This window comes from Haliotis asinina, chromosome 8 (assembly GCF_037392515.1).
Source record: "Haliotis asinina isolate JCU_RB_2024 chromosome 8, JCU_Hal_asi_v2, whole genome shotgun sequence".
NCBI classification, from domain to species: Eukaryota; Metazoa; Mollusca; class Gastropoda; order Lepetellida; family Haliotidae; genus Haliotis; species Haliotis asinina.
Window position 1 is genome coordinate 336,362 of NC_090287.1, and position 25,828 is coordinate 362,189.

Below are 25,828 nucleotides of genomic sequence, written 5' to 3' on the forward strand. Positions count from 1 at the left end.
AGTTTATGTCCCGAGGGAAATAATTTTTGTTTGTCAAGAGCTTTAGCTTTGATATGAAAGGGGAACGAGTTTTGTATCCTATTTATTACCCACGTTCTAAAAAGTGAAAATATCGTTAAAATTAAGCAGTATTTTGCTTTCCTATATAGAACCATGTAACGCAGATTAATACATTATATTGGTGATTGGAATGTCAAACGCTTCACTCCAGGATAACGTACGCTGCGTAGAGGCAATGTATTTCAGCACCTAATCACAAGAAAATAAATAAATTAAGACGGAATCAAGTCGTAATCAAAATTTAATTCTTTTCAGTTGAAGATTTGTTTTCAAAAGCAATAATGTAATTAATCAAAACACTTGCAAAGTGTAAATATTTTGAACTTGACTACGTGACCTAAATCTTGCCTGAACGTCAGTCGGCCATCACTGTCGGGCTAGTCGTCATCTTGAGAAGTGTTCACAAAGAAGAAGATTATAGGGAGCATTTAATTAGGAGCGGCAAACTCAGCAACAAAGATGAATGTGAATAATAGTTCTTCATCGAGTTACTGTAAATAATTCGGAGACGCTTTGCGCAGGATGCCAGTGACACCTTCTCATCTTGGAATTCCCACTTGTCGAGATTCGATGTTTATGTTGAAGACTCCACCGAAATTGGGTCTGAAAACACAGCCTACAACCTCGAACGAAGACCGATTCAAGCATATTGCGTTCAGATTCTGGGAAGTGCTTTTGACACCCTACATAAGAAACCACGGGAGGAATGGCAATGGTGACAATATGTTTGTTCGGGAGGGCGCGAATGGATGCGGCTGACAGTGACAGTGATAGAGATACAAGAGTGCCGCTCCTCTTTTGATGTTGTGTTACTGTGCAGTCCCGACAACATATACGCAGAAGGTATTCAATCTCATGATTATATTCACAACTCTTACAATCAACTGTCCGTCAATTTTGACGAAATCAATAACTTTTATGGGCGACACCATATTTGTTTACACTCATGAGAGACCTACTAAACGCATTTGTTTACTTATTTTTATAGATTGTTTTATTTTCATTTTTATTATAGAAACTGTGAGTTATTATAGAATTGAAAATAATGCTAGTAACCACTCTAAATAGAAGTGTTTTCATTTTACATGGTCTCATGTGTGAAAACTTTTGAATGAAAATCATGAATGGAATGAGTGATGAAAGAAGTACCAGTAATGTCAAAGTTCACGTATTAGCTAATCAAATCACTCGAAGGTGTTGTGAAACACCTTTACGAAGTACCACGTGGGTAATAATCCGTGCTATGTGATATAAACCTACATGTTATTTCTCATCCTTCATTTATAACAGGCAAAATTAGTGGTAACGTCACCTAGATTACCCAACAGAGGTCCCCATTTTACATTTCTTGTGTCTGGATCAATCAAACTAGTAACCGATAACACGCTGATTGATTAATTACTTTATGTGGATTTAAATGTACATGAACTAAGAAACCAAGAGAGAGGCAGGGTAGTGGGGAGATCACTTCAAGTGTGACGTGCTGGATAAAGGGGAGACCACATCTACTGAGAGGGGAGGACAGTATAGACCACTTCAAGTGTGAGGGGTAGGAGAGAAGGGAGACCACTTCAAATGTGAGGGGCAGGGTAGGGGAGAGACCACTTCAAGTGTGAGGGGCAGGGGAGACAGGAGACAGGAGACTACCTCAAGTGTGACGGGCAGGGGAAACTGGAGACTACTTCAAGTGTGAGGGACAGGGGACAGGGGAGACTACTTCAAGTGTGAGGGACAGGGGACAGGGGAGACTACTTCAAGTGTGAGGGACAGTGGAAAGGGGAGACTACTTCAAGTGTGAGGGGCAGGGGAAAGGGGAGACCACTTTTAAGTGTGAGGGGCAGGAGAGATGGGAAATCACTTCAAGCATGTGGGCAGGGGGAGGGAAAACCGATTCAAGTGTGAGGGGCAGGGGAGAGGGGAGACTCACAATACAAATGTTTTCCCTAGGGGGATTAAAACTGCAAATCTCAGATTCGTAGGCGAAGGTGATGGGGTTAAACTATCTACTTACAGTTACTGTCATTAAATTGATTTTACGCACGCTTCAGTTATTGTTATGTAGCTTCATTAAATGATCATCTACATTGTAATTACCCATCACTGACGGTATGTATGTTAGAGAAAACACTTCTCCTTGGTTCTGGTAGACAATGTAAAACCATTAGGCTCAGGAAATCCCTTCCCCTTCAGTTTTACATTGTCTACCTAAACCTCGGATGCGTGCTTTTTCCCATACTTAAAACCCATCTCTTCGCCAAGAAATGCCTTTGATACCTGTATTTTGAGTAAACTGAAATGGATTGAAAACAGGGTGGTAAAGACCATGTATTGAATCTAAGTAGCCATACACTGACCATGTAGAAATTCAAGGACATAGTAATCTTGTCACAGTACTAGAACCATTAAGTTCAGAAGCAATAGGACCATGAAACCACATAGCATTACGTCCATGAAACCACTTAGCAATACAAACATGAAACCATGTAGCAATACAACAACCATGAAACCATCCAGCCAAACAGAGACCATGGAAACGTGGATGTACTACCTGTATTTCCTGTGCCAGAGGTAGGCAATGATGGTCCCAATGATTAAGATGGCCGATGCAGAGAAGGCAATGCCAGGGGCAATCCAGGTGGTCGGAGACATTGGCGGTGACTCTGGAGACAAGATGGTCAGGTTTATTAATCCTCGATATAATGAAACAGTCTGTTACAACTGAAATCAAATAACTCAATCCCTATCCTAACCCTACCCTTACCCTATCCCCTCCCACACCCAACCCCAACTCACCCTAAACCTAGCCCTCACCTACCTTCACCCAACCCCAACCCACCCTAAACCTAGCCCTCACCTACCTTCACCCAACCCCAACCCACCCTAAACCTAGCCCTCACCTACCTTCACCCAACCCCAACCCACCCTAAACCTAGCCCTCACCTACCTACACCCAACCCCAACCCACCCTAAACCTAGCCCTCACCTACCTACACCCAACCCCCACCCACCCAAAACCTAGCCCTCACCCACCTTCATCCAACCCCCACCCACCCTAAACCTAGCCCTCACCTACCTTCATTTAACCCCTACCCCCTCCCACATCCAACAACTACCCACTCTCAGGGATGGGCAGAAGTATATTCAACAACATTCACTGGCTTTACACTCTTTCCGAGACAGGCACAAATATATTCAACAACATTCATTGGCTTCACACTCTTTCCAAAATAGGCACAAATATATTTAACAACATTCATTGGCTTCTAACTCTTTCCGAGACAGGCAGAAGTATATTCAACAACATTCACTGTCTTCTCACTCTTTCTGAGACAGGCAGAAATATATTCAACAACATTCATTGGCTTCACACTCTTTCCAAAATAGGCACAAATATATTTAACAACATTCATTGGCTTCTCACTCTTTCCGAGACAGGCAGAAGTATATTCAACAACATTCACTGTCTTCTCACTCTTTCTGAGACAGGCACAAATATATTCAACAACATTCATTGGCTTCACACTCTTTCCAAAATAGGCACAAATATATTCAACAACATTCATTGGCTTCTCACTCTTTCCGAGACAGGCAGAAGTATATTCAACAACATTCACTGTCTTCTCACTCTTTCTGAGACAGGCAGAAATATATTCAACAACATTCACTGGCTTCTCACTCTTTCCGAAACAGGCAGAAGTATATTCAACGAAATTCACTGGCTTTATATTCCTTCCATGATGGGAAAAATATATTGTACAGTATTCACAAGCTTCATGCTCCCTCAGATAATATAAATAATTTTAACAAGATTTCAGGCAAACTCCCTCCCTCAGATATATACGTGATATGTGAGTCTCTTTAGAATGTCATTTTGATGAAATCTAAGTCATATGACAGAATTCTGTGTCAGTTCAATCAGTTCGATGTTAGTATGTTTGGAACTGAACTGGACTGGAACCAGGAAACAGACATATGTAATGAGAGAGAAGCTGTGCAATGTGTGAAAGTGAAAGACATGAGAACATAAATGAAGTTTATATTTTGTTTTGGTGACGACAGCACATGCACTACCAGCTCTCTGCAGCTGTTCTTGGCAGGCAGTGGCTGCAGCAGCACTTGAAAGAAACCATACACCTCATCTTTATAATAGCTCATCAACACATGCAGGTTCCATGTTCACATTCCACCTTTTGCATGCACCATAATCACATACATTTAGTGTAAATATCCTTAGTTCAGAAAACTGAAACATTTACAATAATCAGACAGACTAAACCAACTTTCTCTGTTTTCCATTAAAAATAATAGTTTCCATATCATACACATTTTTGTCCCAAAGTAACTGCATTATTCAGCATAGGAATATCACGAGTATACGGTGACTATATTTTATGAAAATATCGTAAAACTGACACTTTATCTCCAGTTTGCATGTAGTGTTGTGAAAACAGCATCCAACAGAATCCCCACGACAGTGAAAATATACATCAAACTACAATCAACCATCAAGAAATAGCCAACATTGCCATTTTTCTTTTCCCCCATGGTTCGCCATCATCTTGTCCAACTACCATTGCCATTAAATTATGGTGAACAGATGGACCTCCCACATTTCTAGGTATATTCCCTCGTGTATTAAGATAATCTAACCAGCTTCACAAGTGATGTCACAACAACTGAGAAACTGGGAAATAACCACAATATCATCCATTGGGAGCCTGTCACAGTGGTGCCTATAATAACATCAGGATGCCAAGATACACCGTCTTTATATTCCATTACAGATTATTTGAATAATTCTGAGGTCTGCTACAGATCAGATGGTTCCTTCTAATTCACAGTTGCCTACTGACTGTGATTCGGATCATTAATCAGCCATGGATTACACAGAAAGTGGTTATGGCCAATATAATGCTAGAGATAAAATAGCTAAAAACTTTTGTTGTTAAATTGTCTAAATATTTTACGAGAAATGAGCTCAGAACATCTCTTAAAATGCAGGCCTACCATACAAACAGTGAACAGATCATCAAAACTGAACTCATATACACCAAAACTGAACTCATATACACCAAAACAGAATGAAAATCAGCAGAAACTGCCACAATATCCTCTCCTAAAACCAATACAAACCCCCTGTAATGGAAAACTAATCGTTTGAAATGGAAACAAAACTCGCTTATCAACTACAACAGCACGGGCAAGGCAGCAATCTATCACCACGACATAGGTCTCATCAGTTGCCATGAGATGACTTGCTGGTGGTCAATGACAATAACATTCAGATAATTACTGTGATTATTATTATCACAATAGGACATCTACACATATCTATCTAAACATCTAGAACATGCTGGGGTTTTCCTCGATCACTTGATTGCAATCTACACTGCACACTGTAAATGTCAACTCCATGGGGACCATACAACTCTTGCAGCCACTGGGCACACGAAGCTGGGTGGACTGGGACACAAGTGCGCAGGGTTGTGTACTGTGCACCCAGGGTTGTGACGATACTGAAAGAGTCTGCACACAAAGTTGACACCAAGGTTTTTGCATCCAGTCACTGGTGGGTTCAATCCCAGCATCTAACAAGCATGACACCTTAGGCAGTTTGCCGTCTACCATGCCCCCAGACTGATTAGGATTCCATTACTGTGTTTATACCTTGGTATCTAGTTATGTCATGTGACACTGCCTCTTCTTTAGACAGACAGTATCCAAGGCAAGGGTAGTCCTCCATACAGACCCTGAAGCAAATATATCCAAGAGAGTCCATGCAAGTCTAGAAAAAGTGGCAAGTCTAGATTTCCACAGCTTAAGTTTGAAAATGAAGAAAGTCTCAGGGCTCCTTATGTTATATTTCATTTTATTTTTTTTTTTAATAGGAGCTTTTTTCTGTAAAATGTGTTCATTTCAGCAACTAGATGTTAGTCTAAGGCAAGGGATCAACCGCTGCTAGCATATCTCAGCCATGACACCTACGTTCATTATGACTTTTTGTGCACCCTTGTAACAAACTGGGAAAATGTACAAATAAACAATGACAGTTTCTTATACAACTTTTATATATTTGTGACAAAACTTCTGCAATTTTTTTCAAGAGTTGGTCTGTTGTTTTTATTGTACTCCACATTAGTTTGATTCCTTTCTGTCTACTTCTTTTTATAATTACTAAGAGTGCAATTCATTGGTATCATTTTGTCTCAAACAGACTAGTATCCTGACAACAATGTCTCAATTACCATCGTTCTACACAGAAGAGGGTCAGCTCTGACTATCACACCTCATCACATGGCTAGTTATCATGTACTGAGACTCATACTGAATGTAAAAGGTTGTGCTGACTAAACACTCGGTCCTTCGGCGCAAGGAAGCAGACATCCTCCTGTAGCTGACAGTGCATATAGTGATGTGTAAAGTGATCACTGTTGTGCGTGAAGACGTGGCCTGCCCTGCAGTATCCAGCCATCTCAGGGTAGATAATGTCCCCTAGCTCCATAAAACATCTCCTTCAGACAAGCATACTTCTTTCCACTGCTCTGTACAAATCTATTTTATTCTCCAGTTACCACAAAAACCTAATTCTATGATCATGTTGAAGAAACAGCTTTGCCATTTGGAACTTCAATTACATCATTTCTGTTTGCTAATTGAAATTCATTTCCTAATTTGAGCCTTTGGGAAATCAAGGATACAATTCCACTTTAAGCCGCTGCGCCGGGTCACATATTATTAAACAACATAAGATGCCACTGGGTGCAGTCCGGCAGTTACAGGGTGGCAGTTAGCTGGTGGATATTAATTCTCAACAACAGTCATGGGTGGCAGGCATTCAGTGGTATTGATAATGAACTGAAAGGCATCCCACTCAACTGAGTTCAGGGAGGGATGGTAATTATGGGCAAGATGATGTTGCCTCAGCATAGTAAAGATCGTCTACATGACAGGCCCGATGCTTTAAAGCGTCACATCATGGCATTTAGAATAAAATAAAAATGCACTCAAGGGGTGACGGGGTGGTGGGGAATGTTCACGTTTTCTAGATTCTTGTGCAAATATCTGTGAATGCTAATTCTACAAATAGAAAATATGTAAATATTATCTGTCCTTGACTGCCTGCCTATAGATTATTCTATGCTATATTATATCAGATTGATCCCAAAAGGAAAGATCCTAGCAGTTTCAAGAGGAATTCAAATGGACTTGTCACAGGAACTATTGATATGAAATCAATGGGATTTGTATGATGTTAAAAAGCAGAAGAAGATGACTGAAGTTTGTTTTCATATTCAACCTGTCAGTCAAGTTGAAAGTTAAAGCCTTAAAACTAGTATTCCAAGAATTGCATGAATTTCTTTTCATTCAATCTAAAGAAATGGCTGTATTCATTGGGACCAAACAGGTTTCTTCACAACCAACAGCAGCAGCTTGAATCAATGATAATGAGTTATGTTGAGGTCCTTTTATGCAAAAACATAAGCGATCACTCAGACATCAAAAGTCTTTAACATCTTAAACATTGGCACTCAGTCTTGTACCTCACCCACTGTAGCAACACAATCCACTGACCTGGAATACTCACATGGTTACACAAGTATTGGGTACTGGGGACCTAGTCTGTCCTGGAATAACATGGAGAGACAAGCATTGAGTAGTGGGGACATAGTCTGTCCTGGAATAACATGGAGAGACAAGCATTGAGTAGTGGGGACATAGTCTGTCCTGGAATAACATGGAGAGACAAGCATTGAGTAGTGGGGACATAGTCTGTCCTGGAATAACATGGAGAGACAAGCATTGAGTAGTGGGGACATAGTCTGTCCTGGAATAACATGGAGAGACAAGCATTGAGCAGTCGGGACATAGTCTGTCCTGGAATAACATGGAGAGACAAGCACTGAGTAGTGGGGACATAGTCTGTCCTGGAATAACATGGAGAGACAAGCATTGAGTACTGGGGACATAGTCTGTCCTGGAATAACATGGAGAGACAAGCATTGAGTAGTGGGGACATAGTCTGTCCTGGAATAACATGGAGAGACAAGCATTGAGTAGTGGGGACATAGTCTGTCCTGGAATAACATGGAGAGACAAGCATTGAGCAGTCGGGACATAGTCTGTCCTGGAATAACATGGAGAGACAAGCATTGAGTAGTGGGGACATAGTCTGTCCTGGAATAACATGGAGAGACAAGCATTGAGTAGTGGGGACATAGTCTGTCCTGGAATAACATGGAGAGACAAGCATTGAGCAGTCGGGACATAGTCTGTCCTGGAATAACATGGAGAGACAAGCATTGAGTACTGGGTTCATAGTCTGTCCTGGAATAACATGGAGAGACAAGCATTGAGTAGTGGGGACATAGTCTGTCCTGGAATAACATGGAGAGACAAGCATTGAGCAGTCGGGACATAGTCTGTCCTGGAATAACATGGAGAGACAAGCATTGAGTACTGGGGACATAGTCTGTCCTGGAATAACATGGAGAGACAAGCATTGAGTAGTGGGGACATAGTCTGTCCTGGAATAACATGGAGAGACAAGCATTGAGTACTGGGGACATAGTCTGTCCTGGAATAACATGGAGAGACAAGCATTGAGTAGTGGGGACATAGTCTGTCCTGGAATAACATGGAGAGACAAGCATTGAGTAGTGGGGACATAGTCTGTCCTGGAATAACATGGAGAGACAAGCATTGAGCAGTCGGGACATAGTCTGTCCTGGAATAACATGGAGAGACAAGCATTGAGTAGTGGGGACATAGTCTGTCCTGGAATAACATGGAGAGACAAGCATTGAGTAGTGGGGACATAGTCTGTCCTGGAATAACATGGAGAGACAAGCATTGAGTAGTGGGGACATAGTCTGTCCTGGAATAACATGGAGAGACAAGCATTGAGTAGTGGGGACATAGTCTGTCCTGGAATAACATGGAGAGACAAGCATTGAGCAGTCGGGACATAGTCTGTCCTGGAATAACATGGAGAGACAAGCACTGAGTAGTGGGGACATAGTCTGTCCTGGAATAACATGGAGAGACAAGCATTGAGTACTGGGGACATAGTCTGTCCTGGAATAACATGGAGAGACAAGCATTGAGTAGTGGGGACATAGTCTGTCCTGGAATAACATGGAGAGACAAGCATTGAGTAGTGGGGACATAGTCTGTCCTGGAATAACATGGAGAGACAAGCATTGAGCAGTCGGGACATAGTCTGTCCTGGAATAACATGGAGAGACAAGCATTGAGTAGTGGGGACATAGTCTGTCCTGGAATAACATGGAGAGACAAGCATTGAGTAGTGGGGACATAGTCTGTCCTGGAATAACATGGAGAGACAAGCATTGAGCAGTCGGGACATAGTCTGTCCTGGAATAACATGGAGAGACAAGCATTGAGTACTGGGTTCATAGTCTGTCCTGGAATAACATGGAGAGACAAGCATTGAGTAGTGGGGACATAGTCTGTCCTGGAATAACATGGAGAGACAAGCATTGAGCAGTCGGGACATAGTCTGTCCTGGAATAACATGGAGAGACAAGCATTGAGTACTGGGGACATAGTCTGTCCTGGAATAACATGGAGAGACAAGCATTGAGTAGTGGGGACATAGTCTGTCCTGGAATAACATGGAGAGACAAGCATTGAGTACTGGGAACCTAGTCTGTCCTGGAATAACATGGAGAGACAAACATTGAGTACTGGGGACATAGTCCTGAGTAGAGTTCAGTGTGAAAAATGTTTTTAACCTTACAGCTGGAACACCAGCTACTCAAACAGGCAATATCAGAGCTGAATGAATCAAATCCAGCACTTCAATAAACAAGCAGACTCAACTCAAACACAAGCAGACTCAACTCAAACACTAGCGGTGATGAGAGCGTAAACTATTCCTTAAAAGCCATGTGTTTCTCCTGATCACAAATACATTAAACTGGCTGGCTCAACTTCAACTGTTAGTTTGCATTAGCGTCCACTATTACAGTTTAAACACAAATATGGACATTGTTGAGTGTAAACACCAGCAGTGTTGGTGTGGAATCAAACACTCCTGTGCGCTATGATAACGCTCCTGAAAGCTGTAAGCATTGAAACAGGACTGTTCTTATCTTCACCGTACACACGCTGTACACAGAGCGTCTGGGAACTCACCGAGTTAATCCCTATGATGACTGCCTGCTTCAAGAATGTGAAATAATCTTTCAGATAAACTTTTTATGAGGTTAGCACGAAAAGCTTCAATCTTACAGATCTCTTGATTTAATTTATGTCGAAAAATTTGAAACTATGCAAACTATTCAAAGCTATCATATCTTAAATCATTTTCATTTCTGAAATCTAAGGAAAAAATCCTCCTTTAAACTCCAGGACTTACACAGAAGACTGAGCTCAGGAAATTCCATGAAAGCCTAGAGTTGGGGGATAGTGAATGAGGATAGTGAGGATAGTAAAAGAGTGGGAAATTGAAGGAGGGGAATAGTGAATGGAGAAGTACAGGGAGAAGTAAAGGAGGTATAGTAAAGGGAGAAGTGAAGGAGGTATAGTAAAGGGAGAAGTGAAGGAGGTATAGTAAAGGTAGATAGTGAAGAAAAATAGTGAATGAGATATCATGAGGGAGGGATAGAAGAAGGATAGGGGAGAGGTTCCGGTAAAAAAGGAGACAGTGCAAGGAAATTACAGCGAAAGAGGAAAGTGAAAGAGGATAGTGAAAGGGGACAGTGAAGAAGGGATAGTGAAGGGGATTAGTGAAGAAACGTGAAGGGAAGGAAGTAAAGGAGGAATGATAAAGGGGAAACTGAAGGAAGGATAGTGAAGATGTAACAGTGAAGGGCGCAGTGGAGGACAGATAGTTAAGGGGATAGTGAAGGGAGAGTATTGAAGGGGCTGGGGGGCTAGTGAAAGGGGGCTAGCGTAAAAGGTATAGTGAAAAGCAATAGTGAATATGATAGTGAAGCAGGTATAGAGATGGGAATAGTGGATGGGGGGATAGTGGATGTGGGATAGTGAAGCGGGGCTGCAGACACCACAGACCAGTCTGTCACCCTTGGAATATCAATACTACAGTGAGGTTAAATGTGGATTTGAGGAAAGTCGAAGTATTATATGTTTTACCATGATTCCACAACTATAGCAGGGATAAGCTGGTGATGTGTTACACTGTTAACAAGAACAGGAGCTCCCAGAGTAGTGACCCGCAGCCAGCGTCCTGTGGAGTAACTAAGTAGCTCCCAGAGTAGTGACAAACAGTCAACTTCCTGTGGAGTAACTAAGTGGGAACATTTCACCTGCATGTCCTGTCACTCTATTGCCTGGGCTGCAAACAACTGCTTCAAGTCCCTGCTACTCACACAAGTCTGACCAGATGGCCTACAGGTCTTGCCAGAACATGCCCACTTAGCAACAAATCAAATGAACAACACACTGGAACACTTTCCACAAATACACACATCAAAATTTGGTAAATTACAGAAATCAAATTTCAGTAATAGCTGCTGCCTGCCGATGAGAAGTGACAAGACCATGACACTTGACCTGTCGGGTGCCATGATTCACTGAGTGACACCAGGAGGCTGAGTGGACTGTTCGGTATGCAAGACACTTCATTTGGGTACTGTATGTGAAGGCCACTCTAAACAAATCCTGACAAATGTTAATATATCCTGATATACTTAAACATATTCTGATTTATGTAAACATTCCGACTGATAAAAAACATTTGGAATACAAAAAGCATATTGTGACTATTCCCCAGCTATGCCAATTATAAATCTACTCATCTTCTGTCTACTATATCAGCATGTTCCCAGTTCCCTGTTATTTTCTTCAAACTCAGAGAATTTGGAATTCACCACAATAATTGGATTGCTGTGGCAATTGTATCATTTGCCTAATAGTAGAATAGAACCAATATTGTGCAACCCTTGGAACTTGTGTTCATCAGGCATATCGCAGAAATCTGCTTTCATTGAAGCCTCTACATTTTTAATTGATAATACAATTATTCTTTCATTTAATAAGATAACAGAATAACACCAACCATAAAATCTTGGTTATCTCATTACTGTCCATTAGAAATTCTGACCTCATCTTGAAGGCTGCACTTCGAATGATGCACCAATTAGCAAATGAACACGAAGTCCCAAACTGGACTGTGTTTATACGAAACTGAGTCACGAAAGGAGGAAGAGGAGGAGGCACATCTGCTAATGACAGGGACTGGCTGAATCAAGGCTCAGTCCTCCATGTCCAATCCTGAAAGGTCACAGCCACATCCCCCTGACCATCAATGACCCAAGGCAACTCAGCAGACATGAGAGATGGACATGCATAAGTGGTCTGCAGATTACAAAAGACAGTGATTTCTGGCCATATGGTGCCATTGAGAAACCTGGTCTGGCCATATTTCCAAATGATATCAACAAATAAAAACTAACAACGGGAACCAACTAGTTCTCTGCTGTCTCTCCTAAATCTTGTCATGTCATATTTTGTTAATAGTAGAACAATTAACCAATTTTCTACACATTAATGTGCATACTGATGATGCTACAGAGTTGCATGAGTACAGTTCCCACCACTCTGGCTCACTGACAACTAAACTGCTGACTAGCTGATGTAAGCATTTTATCACTCACATACAAGTTTGTGTTAGAGTAGACCATAAAACACACAATGTTCTGAAGACATTGGGTTTTTTAAATGTGAGGTGTAAACAGATGGTGGAAATCAATGCACTGGCCAGTTCATTCTTTGGCATCAGACTTGTAGGACCATGCTTCTTAGGTATCACAATTGTAGGATCATGCTGTTAGGTATCACAATTGTAGGATCATGCTGTTAGGTATCACAATTGTGGGATCATGCTGTTAGGTATCACAATTGTGGGATCATGCTGTTAGGTATCACAATTGTAGGATCATGCTGTTAGGTATCACAATTGTAGGATCATGCTGTTAGGTATCACAATTGTGGGATCATGCTGTTAGGTATCACAATTGTAGGATCATGTGTTTTAAGTATTACTTTTTATTAGATTTGTAGGTTCAGTTTCCTATTGTGATGTTAAATTAATGGCTTATGTGCAATACATTGTTGAAGCATTTAGAGGTTAGAAAAGTAGCTGTATTTAGATATTTCATTCAATGTTCATTTTCTTCACTAATAATTGCTTAGAGACAATCACATTTAGTTTTCTCACTTGTAATAGCTGTCATGTTTAGTTCCTTGTTTAAACGAAAGGTAAGTATTCAAAACTTAGCTCAGAAGTTCTCCATTACATTCTTTAGATATCCATTGCACAACACATAAAAAATAGGAAACATGCTTTGATCGAAAGAAACATGGACATTCACCATTAATGTTTATTCACTAAAAACCATGCTTGGAATATTATTGGGTTTTATTATCTATCCCCACAGCAGCCCTACTCCTAAGCTGTCCGCCTGGAGCTAGATACTTCCAATGTCCTCCTGGAGCTAGATACTCCTTGTGTCTTCCTGGAGCTAGATACTTCTCATGTCCTCCTGGAGCTAGATACTCCTTGTGTCTTCCTGGAGCTAGATACTTCTCATGTCCTCCTGGAACCAGATATCCCTCGTGTCCTCCTGGAGCTAGATACTCCTCATGTCCTCCTGGAGCTAGATACTTCTCATGTCCTCCTGGAGCTAGATACTCCTTGTGTCTTCCTGGAGCTAGATACTCCTCATGTCCTCCTGGAACCAGATATCCCTCGTGTCCTCCTGGAGCTAGATACTCCTCATGTCCTCCTGGACATGGATACTTCTCATGTCCTCCTGGAGCTAGATCCTCATGTCCTCCTGGAGCTAGATATTCCTCATGTCCTCCTGCACCTAGATACTTCTAATGTGCCCCTGGAGCTAGATACACCTAATGTCCTCATGGAGCTAGATCCTCATGTCCTCCTGGAGCTAGATACTTCTCATGTCCTCCTGGAGCTAGATACTCCTTGTGTCTTCCTGGAGCTAGATACTCCTCATGTCCTCCTGGAACCAGATATCCCTCGTGTCCTCCTGGAGCTAGATACTCCTCATGTCCTCCTGGACATGGATACTTCTCATGTCCTCCTGGAGCTAGATCCTCATGTCCTCCTGGAGCTAGATATTCCTCATGTCCTCCTGCACCTAGATACTTCTAATGTGCCCCTGGAGCTAGATACACCTAATGTCCTCATGGAGCTAGATCCTCATGTCCTCCTGGAGCTAGATACTCATGTCCTCCTCGAGCTAGATATTCCTCATGTCCTCCTGCACCTAGATACTTCTAATGTGCCCCTGGAGCTAGATACACCTAATGTCCTCATGGAGCTAGATACTCCTAATATCCTCCTGCGGCCAGATACTCCTCATGTCCTCCTGGAACTACATAGTTCTCATGTCCTCCTGGAGCTAGATACTTCTCATGTCCTCCTGGAGCTAGATCCTCGTGTCCCCATGGAGCTAGATACTTCTCGTGTCCTCCTGGAGCTAGATACTCCTTGTGTCTTCCTGGAGCTAGATACTCCTCATGTCCTGCTTGAGCTAGATACTCCTCATGTCCTCCTGGAACCAGATATCCCTCGGGTCCTCCTGGAGCCAGATACTTCTCATGTCCTCCTGGAGCTAGATCCTCGTGTCCTCATGGAGCTAGATACTTCTCATGTCCTCCTGGAGCTAGATACTTCTCATGTCCTCCTGGAGCTAGATACTCATGTCCTCCTGGAGCTAGATACTTCCCATGTCCTCCTGGAGCTAGATCCTCGTGTCCTCATGGAGCTAGATACTTCTCATGTCCTCCTGGAGCTAGATACTCCTTGTGTCTTCCTGGAGCTAGATACTCCTCATGTCCTCCTGGAACCAGATATCCCTCGTGTCCTCCTGGAGCCAGATACTTCTCATGTCCTCCTGGAGCTAGATCCTCGTGTCCTCATGGAGCTAGATACTTCTCATGTCCTCCTGGAGCTAGATACTCCTTGTGTCTTCCTGGAGCTAGATACTCCTCATGTCCTGCTCGAGCTAGATACTCCTCATGTCCTCCTGGAACCAGATATCCCTCGTGTCCTCCTGGACCTAGATACTTCTCATGTCCTCCTGGAGCTAGATCCTCGTGTCCTCATGGAGCTAGATACTCCTCATGTCTTCCTGGACCTAGATACTTCTCATGTCCTCCTGGAGCTAGATACTCATGTCCTCCTGGAGCTAGATACTTCTCATGTCCTCCTGCAGCTGGATCATCATGTCCTGCTTGAGCTAGATGCTCGTGTCCTGGAGCCAGATACTTCTCACATTCATATTGTCCTTTCTAGAAGCAGGACCTGTGTACCTGCCCCTTGCCCAGGTGAGCTTATTGGCCTTTCTAGAAGTAGAATACTCATGACCTGCGTACCTACCCCTTGCCCGGGTGAGCTAATTGGCCACATCTGAAGTAGAAGGGTCATGCACCTGGCCCTTTTCTTCTGAAAATGCAGGTCTAGAACTCAACAGTGCTCAGAGCTAGATCACAACACATCACCATAGGCCACTGAAAAAGAGAATCTAGAGTGAGTACATGTTCCTTGCCCAGGTGAGCTACCCTACGTGCCTCATGAGAAGCAGAAATGTCTAGATGCTGTTAGAGGCAATGCTGTAGTCTCATCTTTGAGTACAGATTGTACTCAATATTCACTGATGAGAGAGCCACAGTCAACTGATTAAATTGAATGAAATGGAAAATAGATTCTCAGGAGGAAGTATCCATCTTTCAAAGGAAAAGAAACAGAAAAATCGAACATGTGTAGTTCAGCAATTCAATTCCAACCTAAACAAGAAAAATGTTCCATAGATATCGACTTGTGAAGTTATCTATCTTACTTGAGCCTAAATGGCGATGTGAGGATGGTTCATAGAGTTCCCCTCTCTACTGTTCAGCACAAAATTCTGGGTAATCAATAAACAATGGGATTACAGCTGTCCCCAAAGTGAAGCCAGTACATTTAGTGTACTGTTTTGAAGATAAGCTTGAGACCATTGTCAGGTCTATTAGGAGACACTGTCAGATCTGTAGGGAGACAGTGTCAGATCTGTATGGAGACTGTGTCAGATCTGTAGGGAGACAGTGTCAGATCTGTAGAGAGACAATGTCAGGTCTGTGGAGAGATAGTGTCAGGTCTGTAGAGAGACAGTGTCAGATCTGTAGGGAGACAGTGTCAGATCTGTAGGGAGACAGTGTCAGATCTGTAGTTAGACAGTGTCAGATCTGTAGGGAGACAATGTGAGGTCTGTAGGGAGACAGTGTCAGATCTGTAGGGAGACAGTGTCAGATCTGTAGTTAGACAGTGTCAGATCTGTAGTTAGACAGTGTCAGATCTGCAGGGAGATAGTGTCAGATCTGTAGGGAGACAGTGTCAGCTCTGTGGGAGACAGTGTTAGATCTGTAGGCAGTTAGGCAAGTTAGGAAGGAGCTGGAAATATGGACATTAGAGAGATGCCTTCCCTTGATGAATGCAAATCAATTTCCCATTTCGAAGGAACTATCATCCAAAAAAGAAAAAAATGAGAATGGAGTAGATGGATTGCTCAAATCAAGGCAGCCTTGGATGCTGACAGCTCGTGAAGTAGCATGTAACAACAAATCATGATTCCTCAGGCATGCATGTATCCAATCATTCATATATCCAATACAATAATAACATGAGTTCAGCACTGGCTCCTGCTGACAAAGATAGGAAACCAGCTTTGACAAGAATATAAGAATATCCCATTTACTAAGTACACCTGATTTATTTTTAATAATTAATTATTGGACACAATAATAACATGTTTTAAGTAAATGTTTTTCTGACTGAAGATTTGATCCCGCCTGTGTTAGACATCACCCCCGCTGTTTGCAGACAGAGAATTAAGCATGTTTGATTGGAAATGATTACTCATAAAACAGTTCTTCACAGACAACTTCCTGCTAGCACAATAGCAAATTATTATTTATTTTGGAATTGAATTTATTGATTTGTAAGAATCCATGAAGAACACAATGCACCATCTAAAGACCTAAGAATCATGTCATGAAGGTGTTTGAAGCAGATCAACCATTTTTCTTTTTGGATATTGGAAGACATAGATTGTGTGCTTCTCAGATGATAGTTTATCAATCTGACAAAGCCAAGTGTTTTATCTGCAGCTCAGACCACACATTCCACCCTGCACTGGCTTATACAAGGGGAGCAGGAGGTACTGTATCCCATCCAATAAGTATAACGCATTCCACCCTGCACTGGCTTATACAAGGGGAGCAGGAGGTACTGTATCCCATCCAATAAGTATAACGCATTCCACCCTGCACTGGCTTATACAAGGGGAGCAGGAGGTACTGTATCCCCACTAATAAGTACCACATATTTCACTCTGCACTGGCTTATACAAGGGGAACAGAAGGTACTGTATCCCCACTAACATGTACAACATATTTCACTCTGCACTGGCTTATACAATGGGAACAGGAGGTACTGTATCCCCACTAATAAGTACCACATATTTCACTCTGCACTGGCTTATACAGGGGGAACAGGAGGTACTGTATCCCCACTAATAAGTACCACATATTTCACTCTGCACTGGCTTATACAAGGGGAACAGAAGGTACTGTATCCCCACTAATAAGTACCACATATTTCACTCTGCACTGGCTTATACAATGGGAACAGAAGGTACTGTATCCCCACTAATATGTACAACATATTTCACTCTGCACTGGCTTATACACTGGGAACAGGAGGTACTGTATCCCCACTAATAAGTACCACATATTTCACTCTGCACTGGCTTATACACTGGGAACAGGAGGTACTGTATCCCCACTAATAAGTACCACATATTTCACTCTGCACTGGCTTATACAAGGGGAACAGGAGGTACTGTATCCCCACTAATAAGTACCACATGTTTCACTCTGCACTGGCTTATACAAGGGGAACAGGAGGTACTGTATCCCCACTAATAAGTACCACATATTTCACTCTGCACTGGCTTATACAAGGGGAACAGAAAGTACTGTATCCCCACTAATATGTACCAAACATTTCACTCTGCACTGGCTTATACAATGGGAACAGAAGGTACTGTATCCCCACTAATATATACAACATATTTCACTCTGCACTGGCTTATACAAGGGGAACAGGAGGTACTGTATCCCCACTAATATGTACAACATATTTCACTCTGCACTGGCTTATACAATGGGAACAGAAGGTACTGTATCCCCACCAATATGTACACCATATTTCACTCTGCACTGGCTTATACACTGGGAACAGGAGGTACTGTATCCCCACTAATATGTACAACATATTTCACTCTGCACTGGCTTATACAATGGGAACAGAAGGTACTGTATCCCCACCAATATGTACAACATATTTCACTCTGCACAGGCTTATACAGGGGGAACAGGAGGTACTGTATCCCCACTAATAAGTACCACATATTTCACTCTGCACTGGCTTATACAAGGGGAACAGGAGGTACTGTATCCCCACCAATAAGTACCACATATTTCACTCTGCACTGGCTTATACAAGGGGAGCAGGAGGTACTGTATCCCCACTAATAAGTACCACATATTTCACTCTGCACTGGCTTATACACTGGGAACAGGAGGTACTGTATCCCCACTAATAAGTACCACATATTTCACTCTGCACTGGCTTATACAAGGGGAACAGGAGGTACTGTATCCCCACTAGTAAGTACCACATGTTTCACTCTGCACTGGCTTATACAACGGGAACAGGAGGTACTGTATCCCCACTAATAAGTACCACATATTTCACTCTGCACTGGCTTATACAAAGGGAACAGGAGGTACTGTATTCCCACTAATAAGTACCACATATTTCACTCTGCACTGGCTTATACACTGGGAACAGGAGGTACTGTATCCCCACTAATAAGTACCACATATTTCACTCTGCACTGGCTTATACAAGGGGAACAGAAAGTACTGTATCCCCACTAATATGTACCAAACATTTCACTCTGCACTGGCTTATACAATGGGAACAGAAGGTACTGTATCCCCACTAATAAGTACCACATATTTCACTCTGTACTGGCTTATACAGGGGGAACAGGAGGTATTGTATCCCTACTAATAAGTACCACATATTTCACTCCGCACTGGCTTATACAGGGGGAACAGGAGGTATTGTATCCCCACTAGTAAGTACCACATATTTCACTCTACACTGGCTTATACAACGGGAACAGAAGGTACTGTATCCCCACTAATAAGTACCACATATTTCACTCTAATTTAGGCAGTTCAATCGCCATGTCTTACATGTGAAGTAAAACCAATTGTCAGTACACTTGATGTCACTGTCTGACTAAACTGACTGGATCTTTGATAGTTGTTAAGAAAACAACAACGTCTGAGAAGACTTGGCGTCATGTTTGAACTCAGCCAACAGATTGTTTCATGGGTCATTTATCACAACAAATTAAAGGATCCAACGTTTGTTTCCATTACTAGTATTGCTGCCATGGACTGGTATACCCTAAGTTACAACTGTCTGCCGGCAGTCATCACTGGCTACTCAGTGAGTATTGGTTCAAGGAGTGATGTTTCTGGCCACTTTCTTCTAACCTCAAAATTAAATAGTAACAGATTCTTCTTTAGGTGTGAATCAAAAGACACTTTAACAAGAGGATACTGAAAATCATAGACTATTTGACAAGCAACATGAATTTCGATCACTATTTTTACAGTTAAGTGATATGTATGTCAATTATTTGTGTGCGCAAAAATTGAGGAACTTTGAAGTAAAGATCTACGTGTCAACTTTGAAGCAGAAATCAGAATAGAACGGCCATAAATCTAAGAGTAGATCTGACACATGTCAATAAAGCTATCTATTTCCAACCTTGTTCGTGAATTCAAAAAGAAATTGGGTCTTTTGCATATACAAAATGTTTCCTCAAAGCAAACCAATGTGCAGTAAAGCAGGTGTTTAGTTGACAATCTGACCAGCCAATCAAACTGCTTGTTTCAATCATGTTATATATTTTCAGGGGTTTTTAGGGATGGCTACAGGTGAAATTGATTTCAGCTGAAAATCAGTTGGAGTTCCAGGGGCCGCAACGATGTGTCTGAAGAAGTTATTTTGAAATTCTGAAAGTTGATAGCCCAAAAGACACAGATATGGGCACCTGATAAGTGGGACCTCACCCCCTTCATATTTTCTCATCAGATTAGACAGATTTCAAGACTGATTAATTTGCATTTAAATGCGCTGAAATCCGCGAATTTGCAGAAAATTGCCATCCCTGACTATTTGTTGTTTGTTGTAGCACGTGTTTATAACATACTACATTTATGAAACTTTAATCAATGCTTGCATATTCAAACATATCACTAAACATGGGTCTTAATAACGTATGTATTCACAATATAACCGTTATTATGCTGAGATTTGTATTCTGCTTGCAGTCACGAGCTTACCTTACAAATATTGCATGCTCACCAGATGTTAATGTTATTCATGGAGAGAGTAGATACACTGTTATCGATTTGAATTTTTTTCAGTCAATTGTCAATGTTTGATTGTCAAATGATCAATAAAACCAATTATTTGATCGATTGGAGCACCACTACTTATAAGTACCATGTATTCCACACTGGCTTATACAAGGGGGACAGAAGGTATAATCACTACTAGGATACAAGGGGGACAGAAGGTATAATCACTACTAGGATACAAGGGGGACAGAAGGTATCCTCACTACTAAGATACAAGGGGGATAGATGGTATCCTCACTACTAAGATACAAGGGGGACAGATGGTATCCTCACTACTAAGATACAAGGGGGACAGAAGGTATCCTCACTACTAAGATACAAGGGGGATAGAAGGTATCCTCACTACAAAGATACAAGGGGGATAGATGGTATCCTCACTACTAAGATACAAGGTGAACAGAAGGTATCCTCACTACTAAGATACAAGGGGGACAAAAGGTATCCTCACTAATATGATACAAAGGGGACAGAAGGTATAGTCACTACTAAGATACAAGGGGAACAGAAGGTATCCTCACTACTAAGATACAAGGGGGACAAAAGGTATCCTCACTAATATGATACAAGGGGGACAGAAGGTATAGTCACTACTAGGTTACAAGGGGGACAAAAGGTATCCTCACTACTAAGATTCAAGGAGGATAGAAGGTATCCTCACTACTAAGATACAAGGGGGATAGAAGGAATCCTCACTACTAAGATACAAGGGGAACAGAAAGTATCCTCACTACTAAGATTCAAGGGGGACAGAAGGTATCCTCACTACTAAGATACAAGGGGACAGATGGTATCCTCACTACTAAGATACAAGGGGGATAGAAGGTATCCTCACTACTAAGATACAAGGGGAGCAGAAGGTATCCTCACTACTAAGATACAAGGGGGACAGAAGGTATCCTCACTACCAAGATACAAGGGGGATAGAAGGTATCCTCACTACTAAGAAACAAGGGGAACAGAAGGTATCCTCACTACTAAGATACAAGGGGAACAGAAGGTATCCTCACTACGAAGATACAAGGGGAACAGAAGGTATCCTCACTTCTAAGATACAAGGGGGATAGAAGGTATCCTCACTACTAAGATACAAGGGGAACAGAAGGTATCCTCACTACTAAGATTCAAGGGGGACAGAAGGTATCCTCACTACTAAGATACAAGGGGGATTGAAGGTATCCTCACTACAAAGATACAAGGGGGATAGAAGGTATCCTCACTACTAAGATACAAGGGGGACAGAAGGTATCCTCACTACTAAGATTCAAGGGGGACAGAAGGTATCCTCACTACCAAGATACAAGGGGACAGATGGTATCCTCACTACTAAGATACAAGGGGGATAGAAGGTATCCTCACTACTAAGATACAAGGGGGACAGAAGGTATCCTCACTACTAAGAAACAAGGGGGATAGAAGGTATCCTCACTACTAAGATACAAGGGGAACAGAAGGTATCCTCACTACTAAGATTCAAGGGGAACAGAAGGTATCCTCACTACTAAGATACAAGGGGGACAGAAGGTATCCTCACTACTAAGATACAAGGGGAACAGAAGGTATCCTCACTACTAAGAAACAAGGGGGATAGAAGGTATCCTCACTACTAAGATACAAGGGGAACAGAAGGTATAATCACTACTAAGATACAAGGGGGACAGAAGGTATCCTCACTAATATGATACAAGGGGGACAGAAGGTATAGTCACTACTAGGATACAAGGGGAACAGAAGGTATCCTCACTACTAAGATACAAGGGGAACAGAAGGTATCCTCACTAATAAGATACAAGGGGGACAGAAGGTATCCTCACTAATATGATACAAGGGGGACAGAAGGTATAGTCACTACTAGGATACAAGGGGAACAGAAGGTATCCTCACTACTAAGATACAAAGGGAACAGAAGGTATCCTCACTAATAAGATACAAGGGGAGCAGAAGGTATCCTCACTACTAAGATACAAGGGGAACAGAAGGTATAATCACTACTAAGATACAAGGGGGACAGAAGGTATCCTCACTAATATGATACAAGGGGGACAGAAGGTATAGTCACTACTAGGATACAAGGGGAACAGAAGGTATCCTCACTACTAAGATACAAGGGGAACAGAAGGTATCCTCACTAATAAGATACAAGGGGGACAGAAGGTATCCTCACTAATATGATACAAGGGGGACAGAAGGTATAGTCACTACTAGGATACAAGGGGAACAGAAGGTATCCTCACTACTAAGATACAAAGGGTACAGAAGGTATCCTCACTACTAAGATACAAGGGGAGCAGAAGGTATCCTCACTAATATGATACAAGGGGGACAGAAGGTATCCTCACTAATATGATACAAGGGGGACAGAAGGTATAGTCACTACTAGGATACAAGGGGGACAGAAGGTATCCTCACTACTAAGATACAAGGGGAACAGAAGGTATCCTCACTAATAAGATACAAGGGGGACAGAAGGTATAGTCACTACTAGGATACAAGGGGAACAGAAGGTATAGTCACTACTAGGATACAAGGGGAACAGAAGGTATCCTCACTACTAAGATACAAAGGGAACAGAAGGTATCCTCACTACGAAGATACAAGGGGAACAGAAGGTACAATCACTACTAAGATACAAGGGGGACAGAAGGTATCCTCACTAATATGATACAAGGGGGACAGAAGGTATCCTCACTAATATGATACAAGGGGGACAGAAGGTATCCTCACTAATATGATACAAGGGGGACAGAAGGTATCCTCACTACTAAGATACAAGGGGAACAGAAGGTATCCTCACTAATAAGATACAAGGGGGACAGAAGGTATCCTCACTAATATGATACAAGGGGGACAGAAGGTATAGTCACTACTAGGATACAAGGGGAACAGAAGGTATCCTCACTACTAAGATACAAAGGGAACAGAAGGTATCCTCACTAATAAGATACAAGGGGAGCAGAAGGCATCCTCACTACTAAGATACAAGGGGAACAGAAGGTATAATCACTACTAAGATACAAGGGGGACAGAAGGTATCCTCACTAATATGATACAAGGGGGACAGAAGGTATAGTCACTACTAGGGTACAAGGGGAACAGAAGGTATCCTCACTACTAAGATACAAGGGGAACAGAAGGTATCCTCACTACTAAGATACAAGGGGAACAGAAGGTATCCTCACTACTAAGATTCAAGGGGGATAGAAGGTATCCTCACTACTAAGATACAAGGGGGACAGAAGGTATCCTCACAACTAAGATACAAGGGGGATAGAAGGTATCCTCACTACTAAGATACAAGGGGGATAGAAGGTATCCTCACTACTAAGATACAAGGGGACAGAAGGTATCCTCACTACTAAGATACAAGGGGGATAGAAGGTATCCTCACTACTAAGATACAAGGGGGACAGAAGGTATCCTCACTACTAAGATACAAGGGGAACAGAAGGTATCCTCACTACTAAGATTCAAGGGGGACAGAAGGAATCCTCACTACTAAGATACAAGGGGACAGATGGTATCCTCACTACTAAGATACAAGGGGGATAGAAGGTATCCTCACTACTAAGATACAAGGGGAACAGAAGGTATCCTCACTACTAAGATTCAAGGGGGACAGAAGGTATCCTCACTACTAAGATACAAGGGGGATTGAAGGTATCCTCACTACAAAGATACAAGGGGGATAGAAGGTATCCTCACTACTAAGATACAAGGGGGACAGAAGGTATCCTCACTACTAAGATTCAAGGGGGACAGAAGGTATCCTCACTACCAAGATACAAGGGGACAGATGGTATCCTCACTACTAAGATACAAGGGGGATAGAAGGTATCCTCACTACTAAGATACAAGGGGGACAGAAGGTATCCTCACTACTAAGAAACAAGGGGGATAGAAGGTATCCTCACTACTAAGATACAAGGGGAACAGAAGGTATCCTCACTACTAAGATTCAAGGGGAACAGAAGGTATCCTCACTACTAAGATACAAGGGGGACAGAAGGTATCCTCACTACTAAGATACAAGGGGAACAGAAGGTATCCTCACTACTAAGAAACAAGGGGGATAGAAGGTATCCTCACTACTAAGATACAAGGGGAACAGAAGGTATAATCACTACTAAGATACAAGGGGGACAGAAGGTATCCTCACTAATATGATACAAGGGGGACAGAAGGTATAGTCACTACTAGGATACAAGGGGAACAGAAGGTATCCTCACTACTAAGATACAAGGGGAACAGAAGGTATCCTCACTAATAAGATACAAGGGGGACAGAAGGTATCCTCACTAATATGATACAAGGGGGACAGAAGGTATAGTCACTACTAGGATACAAGGGGAACAGAAGGTATCCTCACTACTAAGATACAAAGGGAACAGAAGGTATCCTCACTAATAAGATACAAGGGGAGCAGAAGGTATCCTCACTACTAAGATACAAGGGGAACAGAAGGTATAATCACTACTAAGATACAAGGGGGACAGAAAGTATCCTCACTAATATGATACAAGGGGGACAGAAGGTATAGTCACTACTAAGATACAAGGGGAACAGAAGGTATCCTCACTACTAAGATACAAGGGGAACAGAAGATATCCTCACTAATAAGATACAAGGGGGACAGAAGGTATCCTCACTAATATGATACAAGGGGGACAGAAGGTATAGTCACTACTAGGATACAAGGGGAACAGAAGGTATCCTCACTACTAAGATACAAAGGGTACAGAAGGTATCCTCACTACTAAGATACAAGGGGAGCAGAAGGTATCCTCACTAATATGATACAAGGGGGACAGAAGGTATCCTCACTAATATGATACAAGGGGGACAGAAGGTATAGTCACTACTAGGATACAAGGGGAACAGAAGGTATCCTCACTACTAAGATACAAAGGGAACAGAAGGTATCCTCACTACTAAGATACAAGGGGAACAGAAGGTATCCTCACTAATAAGATACAAGGGGGACAGAAGGTATAGTCACTACTAGGATACAAGGGGAACAGAAGGTATCCTCACTACTAAGATACAAAGGGAACAGAAGGTATCCTCACTACTAGGATACAAGGGGAGCAGAAGGTATCCTCACTACGAAGATACAAGGGGAACAGAAGGTATAATCACTACTAAGATACAAGGGGGACAGAAGGTATCCTCACTAATATGATACAAGGGGGACAGAAGGTATCCTCACTAATATGAT

At 42.1% G+C, this 25,828-nt stretch overlaps 1 protein-coding gene across 1 annotated transcript in view; it reads right to left on the bottom strand.

Moving 5' to 3' along the window:
* The window catches only part of LOC137294960 (uncharacterized), a 44,568-nt gene that overhangs the window by 5,863 nt on the left and 12,877 nt on the right, over positions 1-25,828 (bottom strand). Inside the window, exon 3 of the mRNA XM_067826191.1 lies at positions 2,609-2,720. Coding sequence (XP_067682292.1) covers positions 2,609-2,720 — 112 coding nt within the window. The remainder of the gene's footprint in view (positions 1-2,608; positions 2,721-25,828) is intronic.